Source organism: Ochotona princeps, chromosome 2 (genome assembly GCF_030435755.1).
Source record: "Ochotona princeps isolate mOchPri1 chromosome 2, mOchPri1.hap1, whole genome shotgun sequence".
NCBI classification, from domain to species: domain Eukaryota; kingdom Metazoa; phylum Chordata; class Mammalia; order Lagomorpha; family Ochotonidae; genus Ochotona; species Ochotona princeps.
In genome coordinates, this window is record NC_080833.1 from 100,749,807 (window position 1) to 100,766,872 (window position 17,066).

Below are 17,066 nucleotides of genomic sequence, written 5' to 3' on the forward strand. Positions count from 1 at the left end.
AAATATTCCATCCACTACAGTTGCTAAAAAGAAAACAAGCACAAGGATGGGGTATCTATGTAACTGTGTCACATAATACAATGTAATTAATGAAGTTAAATAATAAATAAATAAATAAATAAATAAATAAATAAATAAATCTTGAAAAAAAAAAAAACAAGTCTAAAACATAACCTAGAATCTCTCTGCAGATGTCCAGCAGGAGCGTAGATCATAGTAAAACTTCATTATTTCTTATCTCAGAGGCTTGGAATTACCGGACATTTTTATTTATTATAGAAACACTTATTATCTTTCTAACTTAAAATTTCAAATAAAATACGCACAGAAAACAAACACTTGCAATAAAAACAGAGTATATCGAGGACGAACAAAACACTGTCCTGGATTGTGGTTATGTAAAAATGAAAAAGATGCAACATCTCAAAGATTTAATATCTAATGGAGATACTGAAACTCCACTATTCCTGAGAAATTAACCAAAAGGTTGTTTCTCATTGCACCACACAAACTCCCCAGAAGAAGATTTTGGATTTATGAATAATCAGTATCATTTGTCCTTTCTTGTGTTACCTTAAGAGAGCCTTCTAAAATGAAGGGATTCTTCTCCTTCTCTTTCTCCTTTTCCTTTTCTTTTTCTTGATCTGATATCTCTATTTTGCTGATTCCTTTATTACCTATAACCAGAAACAAACAAACAAATATTTTTAAAACAATTCCATTACATTAGGCATCACAGAGAACATCACTTCCAGTTTTGAGGGCATCTCAATGCTATTGCTTGCTTGTCAACTCGAGGGCAGACGTCTAAGTAAAATGCAACCTCAGTAATAAGGTTCTCACTACCTTGGGAAGCTGTGTATTCTCTCTTGTTGTCTCTTTTGACTGGAACCTCTACCTTAAAGCTGTCACTTAATTAATCCTAGCTTAACATTTAAGAAAAGTTTGTTTTTATTTAAAAGGAAGATTTTACAGAGATAGAAGGAGAGATACAGAGATAGAAAGAAGTGGCCACAACAGTCAGAGCTGAGCTGATTTGAAGCCAGGATCCAGCAGCTTCCTCTTGGTCTACCATGTGGGTGCAGCTTCTTCTTGTCTACCACGTGGGTGCAGGGGCCCAAGCACAAGCACTTGAGTCATCGTCCACTGATTTCCCATGCCATTCACACTGAACTGGATCAGAAGTGAAGCAGTCAGGACATGAATAGGTGCCTATGTGGGATGCTAGTGCCACAGGGCAGAGAATTAGCCTGCTGACCTCAGGCCCCATCAGTAGCTTTTTAAAAGTAACCTCATCAACTAATGTTTTGGTAGGCATGGAAAAGGGTTCATTATCAACTTGGTTTGCTAACCTTTGTCTTAGAGTCAAGTCCTCCTTGGTAATTAACAGAAGTTGCAAAATCTTTAGAAATCATATATCTTTGCTTCTGTTTTTTACTTTTTAATTTTATTTATGTAAAGGGGGAAAATATCATGTATTTTATACAGTTCTAAGAGTGTAATGATAATCTTCACTCTACCCTTCCTTGATCTTACTCTCCTTTCTTTTCTTATTTTTCTTTTAGCTTTTACAAGGAAACATTTTAAATTTTCTCTATAATCACAAGCTTAACTCTCCACTGGATACAGAATTTAACAAATAGTAAGTAAAAAAAAAAAAGCACTGTTCTTTAAAAGTACAGGTGAGGGTTAGAAACAATCACCAGATCCCGAAATGTCAACTTTGCTCATATACATTACCTTTTATCATTTTGTTGTTTGTACTCTGTACTAATCCACAAATCAGAGAAAACATGTTATTTGTCCTTTGGAGACTAACTAAACATAATGGCCTCTGGTTGTATCCATTTTGTTGTGCAAGACAAAATTTTATTATTTTGTATTTATTTTGTGTTTATATACCATATTGTGTATATATGTAACTACAATTTCCTCATTCAGTCATCACTTGTGGGACACCTGGGTTGATTCCACATCTGATCTGTTATGACTGAAGTTGCTATAATCACGGTGGAAAATTCAACTCTTTCAAATGCTGATTTCATTTCCTTTGGGTAAATTACCAGGAGGGGGATGGCTGAATAATATGATAGATATCTTCAAATTTCTGAGAAATCTCCATGCTGTCTTCCATTATGGTTGTACAAATTTACATTTTCACCAACAGGGAACTGCAAAACTGTGCTTATTTCTGAGAGATCACTCTCAACCTGGCTACCGTAAATAATATTATTTATAGGGGTTTCATTTTCTTTGCACAAAACCAATGAAATATCCCATTTTCCTAGGGATTACTTGATCTATTTATTTTCTTTATCTAATATTCTAAAAGAATCCACTTTCTTTGTCCCCTCTTCTCCTTTCCCCTTATAGTTTCAGAACTGAAAATTTACAACAAAAGACAAAGATATGTATTGAGCCAGGTCCCTGCCTTTCCCCCTTTCCCTTCATGTCTGGGTTCAAAGTCTCATCAAGTATTTGCTTTGGTGAAAAAAACTATCTGATTGAGTAATCTGTAATTATTTCACTGGAGGACTACTAACTCTGAATTGACGTCACACATCGTCAATAAGTCTTAGGTATCCTAACGTAGCAATTGTACCTATGAAATCATCTGATATTTCCATAGCATTTGATCTGCACAGCAGATTTTGTCTTCTGGATTTTCAGAAAGCAGAGTAAACAAGCCAAATGGTTGATTATTCCACGTAGACACAATCTTATCACATTTAGCAAGTGGTTATTCTATGTACTAGGAAAACTGAACATCCACAGGCATTTTGAGAATGATTTTTTGTATTGTTGAAAGAGCCACCATCTTGATTAAATAATCGAGTACTGCCTCTGGACTTATTTCTTGTTTTAAGTCAAATTGACTACTTACTTTTAGATTTTTTAAGAGCAAAAATTTTACTGGGGAGAGTCACAATTTTGTTAGTGGTAGAACTTTTCAGTTCTACCTCAGCCTTGGACTTAGCGATTTCCTCAGCCATTTTCAGTTCCTGGTATATAGCTTCTTCTTTTGTGATCCACTCTTGAATGGAATTTGCAATAAGTTCCAAGTAATTCCTAAACAAAGAAAAGAAGAGCAGATGCAATGTTGTTACTAAGTCAATAAATACTTAGCATACTGATTGCACAAACGACTTTCAAAATGGAATATCGGGCATGTGTCTTATGTAGCAGTAAAGATGACAATGTCTTCATTCCATATTGGAATGCCTGGGTTCTAGGACCAACCATCTCCAGGGTTTGTGTTTTGCAAACCCTGGGAGTAGGTGATAGCTCAACTGGTTGGGTCTTTGTCATGCATGATAGAAATGGGTTCCAGCCGCCTGTGTTTGGCCTGGCCAGGTCCTAGCTCCTGGGGACATTTGAAGAATGAACAAGCATATGGGAGTGAGCTCTCTCTCTATCCCTTTCTGCACCTCTGCCTGTTTCTCTCCTTCCCTCCTTTCCTCCACTTCAAATAAATGAGTATCACTTTTTTTAAAAGAAACACAAATGATCCTCAATCACCCAAATAACAACGATACTCAACATGGATATTCCCTAAAAATATTTTAGTATAAGGTAGCCCAAATATTCAGGGAACATATGAAAATTTCTCTGACAGAGAAATGCAGACTTTATTTTTTATTTTTTTATTAATTATTTTGCATTATGTGACAGTTTCATAGGCTCTGGGAATCCCCCCACCCCTCCCCCTCCCCTCCCCCCTGGTGGATTCCTCCACCTTGATGCAGTATTACAGTTCAAATTCAATCAAGATTCTTTCCTTGCAAACATATACCAAACATAGAGTCCAGCTACTTGTTGTCCAGATGGGTTGAACAGTTTCTTGGGGAGACCATTTCTGGTCCGAAGTTAGAGCTGGTAGAATATCATCCCAGTCAATTAAGAGTCCCAATATAACATCAACAGCAATTTGCAACATTATGGAATTGACATGGTTTTGAGTAACCAGTACATTTAAAAAAAAAAAAAAAAGCAAGTCCTAACCACAACCTATGATTAGCTCATTGACATTTCAATTTTAGTTTATATACAGGACCGGCTGCTATATACCTTAAAATGGCTATAAGGTACCATTCAGCTGTCTCGTGTCTATTTCATTTTAGTATTTAGCCATTTGTTGTGTTGAAGTATAATTTTGAGCTGGCGTGGATTGGCTCATGCCTCGCTGGGTCGGATCACTCCTCACCATGGTGTTGAGGATTTTCCTGCACACCCCCCCCAAAAAAAATGTTCCGCACTTTAATTGTCGACAAATGTCTTGTTAGAGTTACAAGCCAGTCTAGGTTATCCTGAAATGCAGACTTTAAAAGAGTATCATTTCTTTCTTTCACCTAAGTAAAGGATTCAAAAGTTTGACAACATCAAGAGTTGATGACAATCTGGATAAACAGTCACTCTAAGTATTGACAGTTGAAAAGTATTATGGTATATTCTCTTTTTTTTTTTTTGAGTAATTTTATGGCACATAGAACTGTTGCAATGGGCTATCAGCTAAATAATTCACCCAGATAATTAATAAACCAGAATATTTTTGTAAAACTTGTTGGCCTTGCGTGCTTCCACATTTAAAAACTGTTTCCTAAGCTGTTTGTGCACTTGTGTTTGCATCAGCAAGTTGTTGTTTACCAAATGCCAGTCACATTTGCCACTTATTTACCTACACTGATGAGTATAATTTTTAAAACATTAAATGTTATAAATCATGTATATGAATGTTTAAGGAGACTTGATCCTGAAGAAGAAAGTTAAAAGAATCATGTTTGATTACAAATATTAGTTATTGTCTAATTGTATGAAAATGAGTACTCATTCCAAGAAGATAAAGCTAGATGAATATGCTCAGGTTGTTTCACAATTTTCTTTAACTCTTGAGCTTTCTCAAAGGAACTCAGAAGTGATTCCAACATTTTCATTTAGAAAGTAACAGATACCTGACATGTCCCCAAAGGAACTCCTGAACTTTCCCTCAAAATTGCTGTGTTTGACGTCTATGACACCTTAGCTGATGGCAAGACTATACTTGACATTGAGCAGGACAAGTACCCCAACAGCTCTTGTTTTCTCACACTCGTTTCCCAAGCTGTGTAAAGATGCAAATGATGTATTAAACTAATGTTAAACTAATTGATGTGTAACGTATTAAAATCTGCACACTTCTCACCTCCTTCACTGCTATTTTCCTGTCTAAACTACTATCATCTCTTTCTGGTATAGCTGCCATCATCTAAAGCAGAAGTCTTTGCTCCTGTTTTTGGATACCGGGAGTATGTTCTGAACAAAATAACTAAAAAGACTATCTTAAAGTCACATCATGCCTTTCTTTTGCTCAGGACCTTTTAATAGATCTACAATTCAAATAAAAAGCAGGACCTATTGCAAGCAAATAGATTCATGTGTATAGCCAAATTAATATTTAAATGAGAGGACAAAATCGGGAATCACCATGCCATTCAGTATGTTTACCATCCACAGACATGTTCTTCAGAATTGTTGGCAAACATGCTCTAGTTGTGAGAAAAAAAAACCCACAGAAAATCAGCATTGAATATAAGTGAAAGGACAAAGCAAAAAGTAAACAAATTTACAATCAAGTGTAAATAATTGACTTTCACTGTTAAAAACTACCGCTTTATGATTGGAAAGAAAATATCTAGACAATTACAAAATTCAGGGTGAAATTTTTGCTTAATTTAAGTAAAAGTACATTAAAATTTTAACAGTCTTCATGAAATGTTAAAAATGATAAATGATACTGGGGCCAATGTGGAGGCTGAAAAGGCTAATCTTCTACCTCCAAGCATCAGTATTCTATATTGGTGCCGATTCATGCCCAGGTTGCTCCACTTCCCTCCAACCTCCCTGCTTATGGCCTGAGAGCGCATCAGAGGATGACCAAAAGCCTTGAGACTCTGTATCAATGTGGAAGACCTGGAGGAGGCTCCTGCCTCCTGATTTCAGATTGGCTCAGCTCTGGCTGTTGTGGCCATTTGGGAAGTGAATCAGTAGATGGAAGATCTTTCTGTCTCTCTTGCCTGTAAATATGCCTTTCCAATAAAAACCTGAAAAATCTTCACATTAAAATCATTAATGGTAAAAAAAAATCATTAATGATAACAATTGAAGACGACACTATCCTTATGAACAGGAAAAATTCATATTGTTAATCCACAATACATAAAAATCTATAGATTTAGTGCAATTCCTATCAAAATTCCAATATATTCTTCACAGAAATAGAGAAAAACAGGAACAGCTGGAAAGTGGAACAGCTGGGGTCAGCATGATGGCTCATCTAGCTAATCCTCCATCTCCAATCAGTAGCATCCCATATGGGTGCCGGTTGGTGTTCTTGCTGCTCCACTTCCCATCCAGCTCCCTGCTTGTGGCCCTGGCAGCAGAGGATGGCTCAAGTTCTTGGGTCCTTGTACCCACATGGGAGACCCGGAAGAAGCTCTTGGCTTCAGATTGGCTCAGTTCTGGACTTTGCGTCCATTTGTAGAGTGAACCAGCTGATGAAAGATCTCTCTCTCTGTAAATCTGCCTCTAATAAAAATAATATTAAATATTAAAAAAAGACAAATGCATTAGTATTTGTTAATTCTGGAGATGATATTAAATGTTTCAATGAGATTAGGATGCCTCTGGAAGAATATAAATAGAAACTATACCTCAAAAAATTTGCACACTAAGAATGATTTAAGAAAGGGCAACTGTTACGGTTTATCTAGTAAAGCTGTTGCCTTAGATGTTAGCACTTCTTATCATCTAGCTGCCCCACTTCTAATCCAGCGTGGGAAGATGGCTCAAGGGTTTGGGTCTCTGCTACCCACATGGGAGACAACCCATATGGATGGAGCTACCACACCTGGTTTAGACATGGTTCAGCTCTGGCCATTGCATCCATCTGTGTGTAACCCCGTGGATGAAAAATCTTGCACTTTCTCTCTCTCTCTCTGCATCTCTGCCTTTCAAACAAGTACATTTTTTTGGAAAAAAAAGAGTGAACTAAAAAATCCATCAAATGAAAGAAAAGGGATTAATATTAAAGTAGAAATACATATATGTATAATACATAATCAAATTGTAGTTATATATATGAATGAATTAAATGTTCTAACAGTTAAAATCTTTGAAATTATTTTAAGAGTCTTCAAGCTGCTATTTGAGAGATGTACCTATAGAACACAGTGACACACACAAAAATAAAAATGTGGCTACTGGTTAAGAAGCCAGAAGATTCCTCCGTATTCTGTGGGTAGGTGCACTATCTCCTAATCACTACTTAAGTTCAGATTTCTTGTTACAGGTGAAAAATAATCCCTTCGTCAATTTAACCACTATAGTCAATGTTCCATTAATACAATGAAACGCAATTCCCAACATGTAAAATGATTAGGAAAAGTTATATAAATAAAATTGTTACATAGAGATTTCCCAAAAAGATTAATATCAAACATGGTGAGAAGCATGCATGAGAACACAGCAGGACATTCAATTATATTGCTAAAAGTTGTGAAAAGTTTAAGAAAAGTTTAAGAAAAGTTTAAGAAAAATCATTCTGGAAATGAGGAGCGACTGATGGGACCCCGCCATCTTAGACCAGAAGCCACCTTAAACACCTGCTTCGCCTGCCACAGTAAAGCCAGCAGCATCTTAAATACCTGTTTCTCCTAGGTCTCCACCTTGTTAAGGCCCCACTTTACACAAGCTTCCCGCTCTTTTGATTTAGATTGTGTTCTCTGCCAATCCGCTGTACTTCATGACACCGTGCCTGACAGCCCTATCCACCAATCCCTTGTGCCCCATATGCCTGGTCCCATCTGCCACTGCGTTTACCAATCCCTGCAATTCTGTGCTCCCAATACCCATACCTATGTTCTCTTTCATTTTTTGTTTGTTCTCTCTCCTGTGTTCTCCCTCTCTCCTCCGCTGGGCTCCCTCGGAACACCCTTCCTGTCACTCTGGTCAGTGTCCCCTCTCTCTTCCTCTCCGCTCTCTCTGCCTCTGCTCCCTCCCCATGGCCATCTCCCTCTTCCCTTCTCTCTCCTCCTTCCATGCACTGTCCCTCTCTGCTCTGAATAGAAACCTCCTATGTAACTCGCTGCGTCTGGCATTTTGGGTAAATGGTGAAAACTCCTAATGCTAGAAACATATGGTTACAGGATGCATACATTAGATCACTGATAACTGAAAACTGTATGCTGCAATAATTTATTTTCCTACATGATAGCATCCATATAATGCAATCAATATAGTGCATTACTTTATTGATTACTTGAAAAAAATCTAGAATTTTTCTTAATGAAAAGTGAGAAAAGGCATAGTGTTCCTCCGGGAGAAGAGTGTGTATACTTAAACCTAAGGTTTAGCTCTTCTAACTGCTCTCAGTTTTGTTTCTATTGCCAATTATATCCTTTCCGTAAACACTGTTCTGTATATGTTGAGCATTGCTGCACTCTCTGGGAAAATTACACTTTATTGCGATACTTATTTATTTAACTTTGAAGATTTCTTTAAAAAGTGGAATTAAAATTTCCATATGATACAGCATCTCACCATTGGGCATATAGACCAAATAAATGAACTTGTTCTATCAAAGAGACACCTGCCGTGCCACAGTCAAACTGTGAAAACAGCCAAGACGGCCGTCATGAGACGAATGATTAGAGAAAACGTAATATACATGAGGTGGATGGCCTGGACTTGGTCACTAGCATGCTTTCGTGTTGTATGTATCATCTGCTCCTCCAGAGGGAAGTGGTTTTTGTCTGTGTTGTGGATGGCAGCATCCATAATGCATGCTAAATAGAGAGTATAAAAATTATACTCTGTTGGATCAAAAAATACAAGTTTAAAAATTCTGTATAAAGGAAATGTGATATATATATACATATATATACAAAATAACATTTAGCTATTAAGAAAGTAACATTACATTATTTGCAGCAAAATTATTGAAACTAAAGAACAGATTGAGTGAAAACATTTAGTCACAGAAAGAGAATTATTTAATCTTTATATAGCATCCATTACATGTATCATTATTTTGTTGTATGTAAAAATACTCAAAAAGAGAGATGTTTAAATGTATGTTTTGCTGTAAATACAATGTTCTGTCAAACTTTACTGTATTCATCCAACAAACTGGTAAGAATTATGTACTGCCATAGTTGCAATAATTCTGTGCTATTTTAAAATTACCTTTCTATAAGTTGAACATATTTTCATTTGATTATTATTTATAGCCCTTGCCTATTTCCTGATGGCCTTTTTACTTTTTATTTGTTGAAATCTTTATTTCATGGAACAGTATTCCTTTTACTATAATATAAATTAAAAATATATTATCTCAAAAAAACTAAATAAAACACTCAGTTAAAAAATAACATATATAAGGAATGCAAGTCCACCACCAAATAGCAATTAGTTACATCATTCAAAACAAAAATATAAACAAATCGATATAGAATGCTAATTAAATAAGACATATATGATTAAGGATTTAGAGTAACTTAACAATAATTTTCTAGCATATAACTGAATTATTTACATAAAGCTTAAGGTAAAAGTAGCAAAATGTTGAATATTAAAGTCATTCCCTTAATATCTAAAACAAGACAAGGATGTCCTCTAAAAATTATACTGGAGAGACTTGCAAGATGGCCGACATAGGAGGAAGACTGTGAGGGAGCTCACAGACAGAGAGGGCTAGAATGTGACAAAAGCGTAAGTGGAGCAGCATAGAGCTACAGGGAGAAGAACGTGAAGTTCCCTGAACAGTGTGGAGCCAAAAAAATCCACACAACTTGGAAGAACAACCAGGAAAAGCAAAATAAAGGGCAGGGAAGACGGCTTTCCACTCCTGACCTGCTGAGTCACCTTTGAGTGCAGACGCTGAGAGCCGCAGTCGACCCGCAGACCTCAGGACCTGCAGACGCTGTGGCCATGAGGACTAGCAGTGATCAGGACCCACTGGCACCTGCCCACCCTAGTCGCCAGGACCCGCCAGGACCTGCACCCGCTGCAGACATCAGGACCTGAAGTCATCAGGACCCGCAGGCATCCGCCCAACCTAGTTGCCAAGTCCCGCCAGGACCTGCACCCGCTGCAGTCTCCAGGTCCCATCGGACCCGCCAGGACCTGCACCGTACGCAGTCGCCAGGAGACGCACCTGTGGCGAGGGTTCCCACCAGAGGAAGAGGCAGACTGCAAGAACCTGAGGTTTGAGTGAGTTGAGTGGGGACAGTGGTGGGTTGGAGGCTCCGGGAGTTGGCCCCCCAGGGGCATGCACAGAGCCTGAACACCCTTGGTGCTCATCTCCCCGCCCCTCCCCCCCGAGACTCCAGCGTCTAGGGACACAGGGCGAGTGCCTTGAAACTGCCAAAACTGTGTCTGGGAGGTGACGCACAGCGGTCCTGTGCGCTGAGGAGAAAGGCAAAAGGCACACTGAATACTCCTCTGTGCCTTTGCGGTCTGGCACTCAGCTGGGCGGTGCTGTCCCACAGGAACCCGAGCACGCCTCTGGGCTGGGCAGTCCCGTGCTAGCGCTGGGGCGGTCGGTCCCCTGCAAGCACTGGGGTGGGCGGGCCTGCGCAGGAGGCGCTTCCAGAGAGCACCTGGAACCTCCACGCACTGCAGTCCCTGGCACTGGGGACACACCGAGAAAGCACCTAGAATCCTCCGAGCCCTGTGATCCCACGCACAGGGGGCGCGCACAGAGAGTGCCTTTACTCCCCCACGCCCTGTGGTAGCATACCTGTAGGGGACGAGCTGAGAGTGCGCTTTGAATCCGCTGGGCCCTGGAAGTGGTGCCCTGAGGTCCAGGGTTCTGGAGACACACCAAAAGTGCCTTGAAAATTCCCATACCCTGCTACTCCACGCCTGCAGACTCCGATCTCTACGGGATAGTGCTTGGAGACCCCTCACCACACTGGTGCCTAGGTCTCTCAAAAAAGAAACACTAACACAATGGGAAGAAATACCAGAAAAGGTAATGATCCAGATGAGAGAGCCAACACCCCAAAAATAAAGGATCAAAAGCCAATGTCTATTTCGGAGATGTGAGACGAAGACATAGAAGATCTACCAGACAAAGAATTCAAAAAAATAATGTTAAAATATGTCAGAGACAATGAGAAGAATTGGGAGGACTTCAAGGAATTCAAGAACCACACAGTCACAGAAATACAACAAATGAAAAGTAAAATCCTTGACTTAGAGCACAAAATTGAGAGCCTAACCAACAGAACAAATACAGCAGAAGAGAGGATCTCTAAAATGGAAGCCACACAAAACGAACATACCCAGTTCATTAAACAGCTGGAGACAAGTCTGAACAAAGCCAATAAGACCATACAAGAAATGAAAGACAACCTCAGAAAATCAAATATTAGGATTATTGGCCTTCCTGAAGGAGCAGAAAAAGAGTCAGGAATGCAAATGGTGCTCGACGAAATTATACAGGAAAACTTCCAAAACACTTGGAACATGAATCCAGCCCAAATCCAGGATGGTCAGAGGACTCCCAGCAGATATGACCCAAAGCGATCTTCACCCAGACATATGGTGCTCAAGTTCCACACCAACGAAGACAAAGAAAGAATCCTGAGACAAGCACGAAGCAGAGAAAAGATCACATACCGGGGAAAACCAATCAGGATCACTGCTGACTTCTCTGAAGAGACCTTACAAGCAAGAAGAGAATGGACGAAGATCTTCCAAATCCTGAATCAGAACAACTGTCAACCAAGAATATTGTACCCAGCAAAGATCTCATTCGTATTTGAGAATGAAATCAGATACTTTCATAGCAAAGAGAAATTAGAAGAATATGCCAGCACAAAACCAGCTCTACAAAATCTCCTTAGAAATGCACTAAATCCAGAAAAAAAGGAGGTGAATCATAAGCAAAGATGGCAAACAGGAAGGTCTCCCCACTAAAGTCCACACAAGGAAGGGCAATTACACAGATATCAACACCCACAAAAACAAGTATGGCAGGGCAAAATCACAACCTCTCAATTTTAACTCTTAACACAAATGGCCTGAACTCACCAATCAAAAGGCATAGATTAACAGAATGGATTATCAAACAGCACTCAACTATCTGTTCCCTACAAGAGACCCATCTAACCAGAAGAGATTCTAAGAAACTGAAAGTGAAAGGTTGGAAAAAGATATTTCATGCCAATGGACGAGAAAAAGGCTGGGGTAGCTGTCTTAATTTCAGATGATGTGGACTTCAATCTGACACACATCAAAAAGGACAGGGAAGGACATTATATATTGGTGAAGGGACTGATCCATCAGGAAGTAACTACCATTGTGAACATATATGCATCAAATTCAAACGCACCTAGCTACGTGAAGCAATTACTTACGGACTTAAGGGGAGACATAGATATGCACACAATAATAGTGGGTGATCTTAACACCCCACTAACAACAATAGACAGATAAACAAAACAAAAACTCAACAAAGAAACAACAGAGCTCATACAAACAATAGAACAACTGGACATGATAGATATTTATAGAATTTTTTATCCTAAGGCCACAGATTATACATTTTTTTCAGTAGTGCATGGCACCTTCTCCAGGATCGACCACATGATAGGACACAAAGCAAACCTAAATAACTTCAAAAAGATAGGAATAATACCATGTACCCTCTCAGACCACCACAGAATGAAACTGGAAATCAGCAATTCAAAATGCCCCAGGAAATACAGAAACTCTTGGAGGCTGAACAATATGCTATTAAATGAACAATGGATCAGAGAAGAAATTAAAGATGAGATCAAAAAATTTATGGAAACCAATGAAAACTCTGAAACAACATTCCAAAATTTGTGGGACACTGCCAAAGCAGTGCTACGGGGTAAACTCATCGCAATTGGAGCTCATGTCAAGGCCCAAGAGAGGTGCCAAATACAGGAACTAAACACACACCTCCAGGAATTGGAAAAACAACAGCAGAAGAGCCCCACACACAATAGGAAACAAGAAATCATCAAAACAAGGGAGGAAATTAATCAGATAGAAATTTAAAAAAAACGATACACAAAATCAATGAATCAAAAAGCTGGGTTTTTGAGAAGATAAACAAGATAGACACCCCATTGGCCTGACTGACAAAGAAAAAACAAGAGAAGGCAAGAATTAACAGCATCAAAGATGAAAAAGGCAACATAACAACAGACACCGCATCCATTAAGGCCATAATTAGAAATTACTACAAAGCACTGTACTCCAACAAATCAGAAGATCACCAAGAAATGGAAAAGTTCTTAGACTTCTACCACCTGCCAAAACTTAGCCCAGAGGCAACAAACGACCTGAACAAACCCATAACTGAAGCAGAGATTGAATCAGTGATTAAAGACCTCCCAACAAAGAAAAGCCCAGGCCCAGATGGCTTCACTACAGAATTCTACAAAACATTCCGAACAGAACTGACTCCAATCCTCTACAAACTCTTCAAAACAACAGAAAAAGAAGCAACCCTTCCAAACTCATTCTATGAAGCCAACATTACCTTAATCCCAAAACCAGACAGAGAACTAACAGAGAAGGAAAACTACAGACCTATCTCTTTGATGAACATTGATGCTAAGATTCTCAACAAAATCCTAGCCAACAGAATTCAAAAACACATCAGACAGATCATTCATCCAGATCAAGTAGGATTCATCCCTGGAATGCAGGGATGGTTCAACATTTGGAAATCCATAAATGTGATACACCACATCCAAAAATTGAAAAACAAGAATCACATGATAGTATCAATAGATGCAGAAAAAGCTTTCGACAAAATCCAACACCACTTCCTACTAAAAACTCTAACCAAGGTAGGCATAGATGGAAAAATCCACAACATAATTAAAGCCATATATGAAAAACCCAATGCTAGCATCATACTGAATGGAGAAAAACTGGAACCCTTCCCACTGAGATCTGGGACAAGACAGGGATGTCCACTTTCTCCACTACTATTCAACATAGTCCTAGAGGTACTCGCTGAGGCCATAAGACAAGAAAAAGAAATCAGAGGAATCCAAATGGGAAACGAAGAAGTCAAGCTCTCACTATACGCAGATGATATGATTCTTTATGTAGAAGAGCCAAGAGACTCAATACAGAGACTGCTAGAACTTGTACGAGAGTTTGGTAGAGTGGCAGGGTACAAAATTAATGAACAAAAATCAACAGCCATAGTGTATGCGAACAGCCCCAAGATGGAAAAAGACTTAACCAGCAAGATACCATTCAAAATAACAGAGAAAAGTATGAAATATCTGGGAATAAATCTAACCAAAAATGTAGGAGACCTTTTTGAAGAAAACTACAAACTACTTAAAAAAGAAATTGAACAAGACCTCAAAAGATGGAGTAACATCCCATGCTCCTGGATAGGTAAAATCAATATCATTAAAATGTCTATACTGCCAAAAACAATATATACATTCAACACAATCCCAATCAAATTGCCCAAAACATTCTTCACGGAAGTGGAAACAATGATCCAAAGGTTCATCTGAAAACACAAAAAACCACGGATAGCTAGAACCATCCTGAAGATCAGGAAGTTAGCAGGGGGAATCACAGTTCCGGACCTCTGGATGTACTATAGGGCAGTGGTTATCAAAACAGCCTGGTACTGGCACAAAGATAGAGAGGAAGATCAATGGAGCAGAATAGAAACACCAGAAGGGAGCCCAAACAGCTACAGCCAAATAATCTTTGACAAAAAGACAAACGACAATCCAGGCAAATGGGAAGGTCTGTTCAATAAATGCTGTTGGGACAACTGGTTAATAGCCTGCAGAAACAAAAAGATAGATCCACATCTCTCACCATACACTAAGATCAGATCTAAATGGATAACAGAACTAAACCTACATCCAGAAACCTTCAAACTTTTGGAAGAAAATGTTGGAAACACACTGCAACACTTAGGGGTAGGCCCTCACTTCCTAAAAAAGACTCCAAAAGCAGTAGAAATCGAGACCAAAATAAACAATTGGGACCTCATCAAACTAAGAAGCTTCTGTACAGCTAGAGAAACAATCAACAAAGTAAAAAGGCAACCCACAGAATGGGAGAAGATCTTCGCACACGACATAGGTGATAGAGGGCTGATCTCCAGAATATACAAAGAGCTACAAAACAACCAAAATGTCAAAACAAACAAGCCACTCAAGAAATGGGCATGGGAAATGGGCAAACACTTCACAAAGGAACAAACCCAAATGGCAAATAAACATATGAAAAAATGCTCAAGTTCCCTGGCAATAAGGGAAGTCCAAATTAAAACATCAATGAGGTACCACCTAACACCAGAAAGACTGGCCCACATGAATAAAAGCACCAACAACACTTGCTGGCGAGGTTGCGGGGAAAAGGGAACCCTATTCCACTGCTGGTGGGGCTGCAGGCTGGTACAGCCTCTATGGAAATCAGTATGGAGAATATTCAAACAACTCAAAATCAACATACCGTATGATCCAGCAATAGCACTCCTAGGAATATATCCAGAACATTTGTTTTATGAGAAACCAACATGCACTCCTATGCTCACAGCAGCACAATCAGTAATTGCAAAAACATGGAAGCAACCAAAATGCCCATCAACAGAGGACTGGATAAGAAAGCTATGGTTCATCTACTCCATGGAATACTACTCAGCTATTAAAAAAAACAAAATGCAGTTCTTTGTGACCAAATGGGCCAAACTGGAAACCATAATGCTAAGGGAAATGAGCCAATCCCAAAAGGTTAAATACCACATGTTTGCCTTAATTTAAGATGATATGATGTTATGTATAACATGTTATGTTATGAATGTTATATGTTGTGTATAAAGTAAAATTGAAATGTAAGTGAGGTGGTCACAGAAGGTGGCTAGGAACTCACATTTATTTTTAACATATTGGTTACTCATTACTATGTCAATTAATTCCATAATGATGTAAATTTTTGCTGATGGTATGATGGAGCTTTCAATTGACTGGGATAATACTCTGCTAGCTCTGTCTTCAGACCAGAGAGGGTATACCTAAGAAGCCGTTGAACTTGACTGGACAATAAGATGCTGGACTCTATGTTTGGTATATGCTTGCAATGGGGGAATCTCAACTGAACTTGAGCTGTGGTTATGCAACAAGGTGGAGGAATCCACCATGGTGGGAGGGTTTGGGGAGGGGTGGGAGAACCCAAGTACCTATGAAACTGTGTCACATAATACAGTGTAATTAATGAATTAAAAATAATAAATTAAAAAAATCTTACTTAAAAAAAAACAATTTGAATTTCCTCAATGAAAAAAAAATTATACTGGAGATTCCAGTAGCCAAATAAGAGCAGAAAAAAAAAATGAAAAATGTAACTATTGCCAACTGAAAAAAAAAACCCTGAAAACTATAGAGTAAGACTTTATATATTGGCACACATACTAACTATACACATTAATTGATAAATACCATTGGCTGATGTTAAAATGTGTGTAGGTCTACATAGAACTTGTTCTCCTAATTATTCTGTAAACTGATGGTAGGTTTCTGAATCTCTTAGTACTAAAACATGCCTATGAATAATAAATGGTGAATGTACACAATGTGTTAACCAGAGTTGAAGTAATAATGAATTACTTGTTGCCTTACAAACCAATGTTGTAAGAGAGCAAAGAAATTACAAAGGAGCTTAAACGGAAAAAAATCTGATTCCTAGTGTACCCAGTTTGCTGGAAGCTGAGTGCTGTGTTATGTCAGCCATTAGAATTGCCCCAAACAAGTAACAATTGTCCCAAACTGTCCCAAACAAGTGTCCCAAACAAGTATAATGTTTTATAGTTAGTAATTGAAGTCTTTCAGAGGTATTCTTATTGGCACCTAAATGAATTTAATATCATTTAACAGTATCTTTAGTAGATTTTATGTATTCCAGAATGGCACCTTTTCCTATATTGGTGTAAATTCAATACCTGTCATGATGAGCAGTACACAGTAGATACAAATATTTTCATTGTGGTGGAATGCTTATTTTTAGGC

General features: G+C 38.5%; 1 protein-coding gene across 1 annotated transcript in view; it reads right to left on the reverse strand.

Annotated features, from left to right (window-relative positions):
• Positions 1 to 17,066, reverse strand: part of SPAG17 (sperm associated antigen 17) — a 204,528-nt gene that overhangs the window by 72,127 nt on the left and 115,335 nt on the right. Inside the window, exons 19-20 of the mRNA XM_058660118.1 lie at positions 2,885 to 3,069; positions 574 to 677 (exon numbers count right to left, since the gene is read on the reverse strand). Coding sequence (XP_058516101.1) covers positions 574 to 677; positions 2,885 to 3,069 — 289 coding nt within the window. The remainder of the gene's footprint in view (positions 1 to 573; positions 678 to 2,884; positions 3,070 to 17,066) is intronic.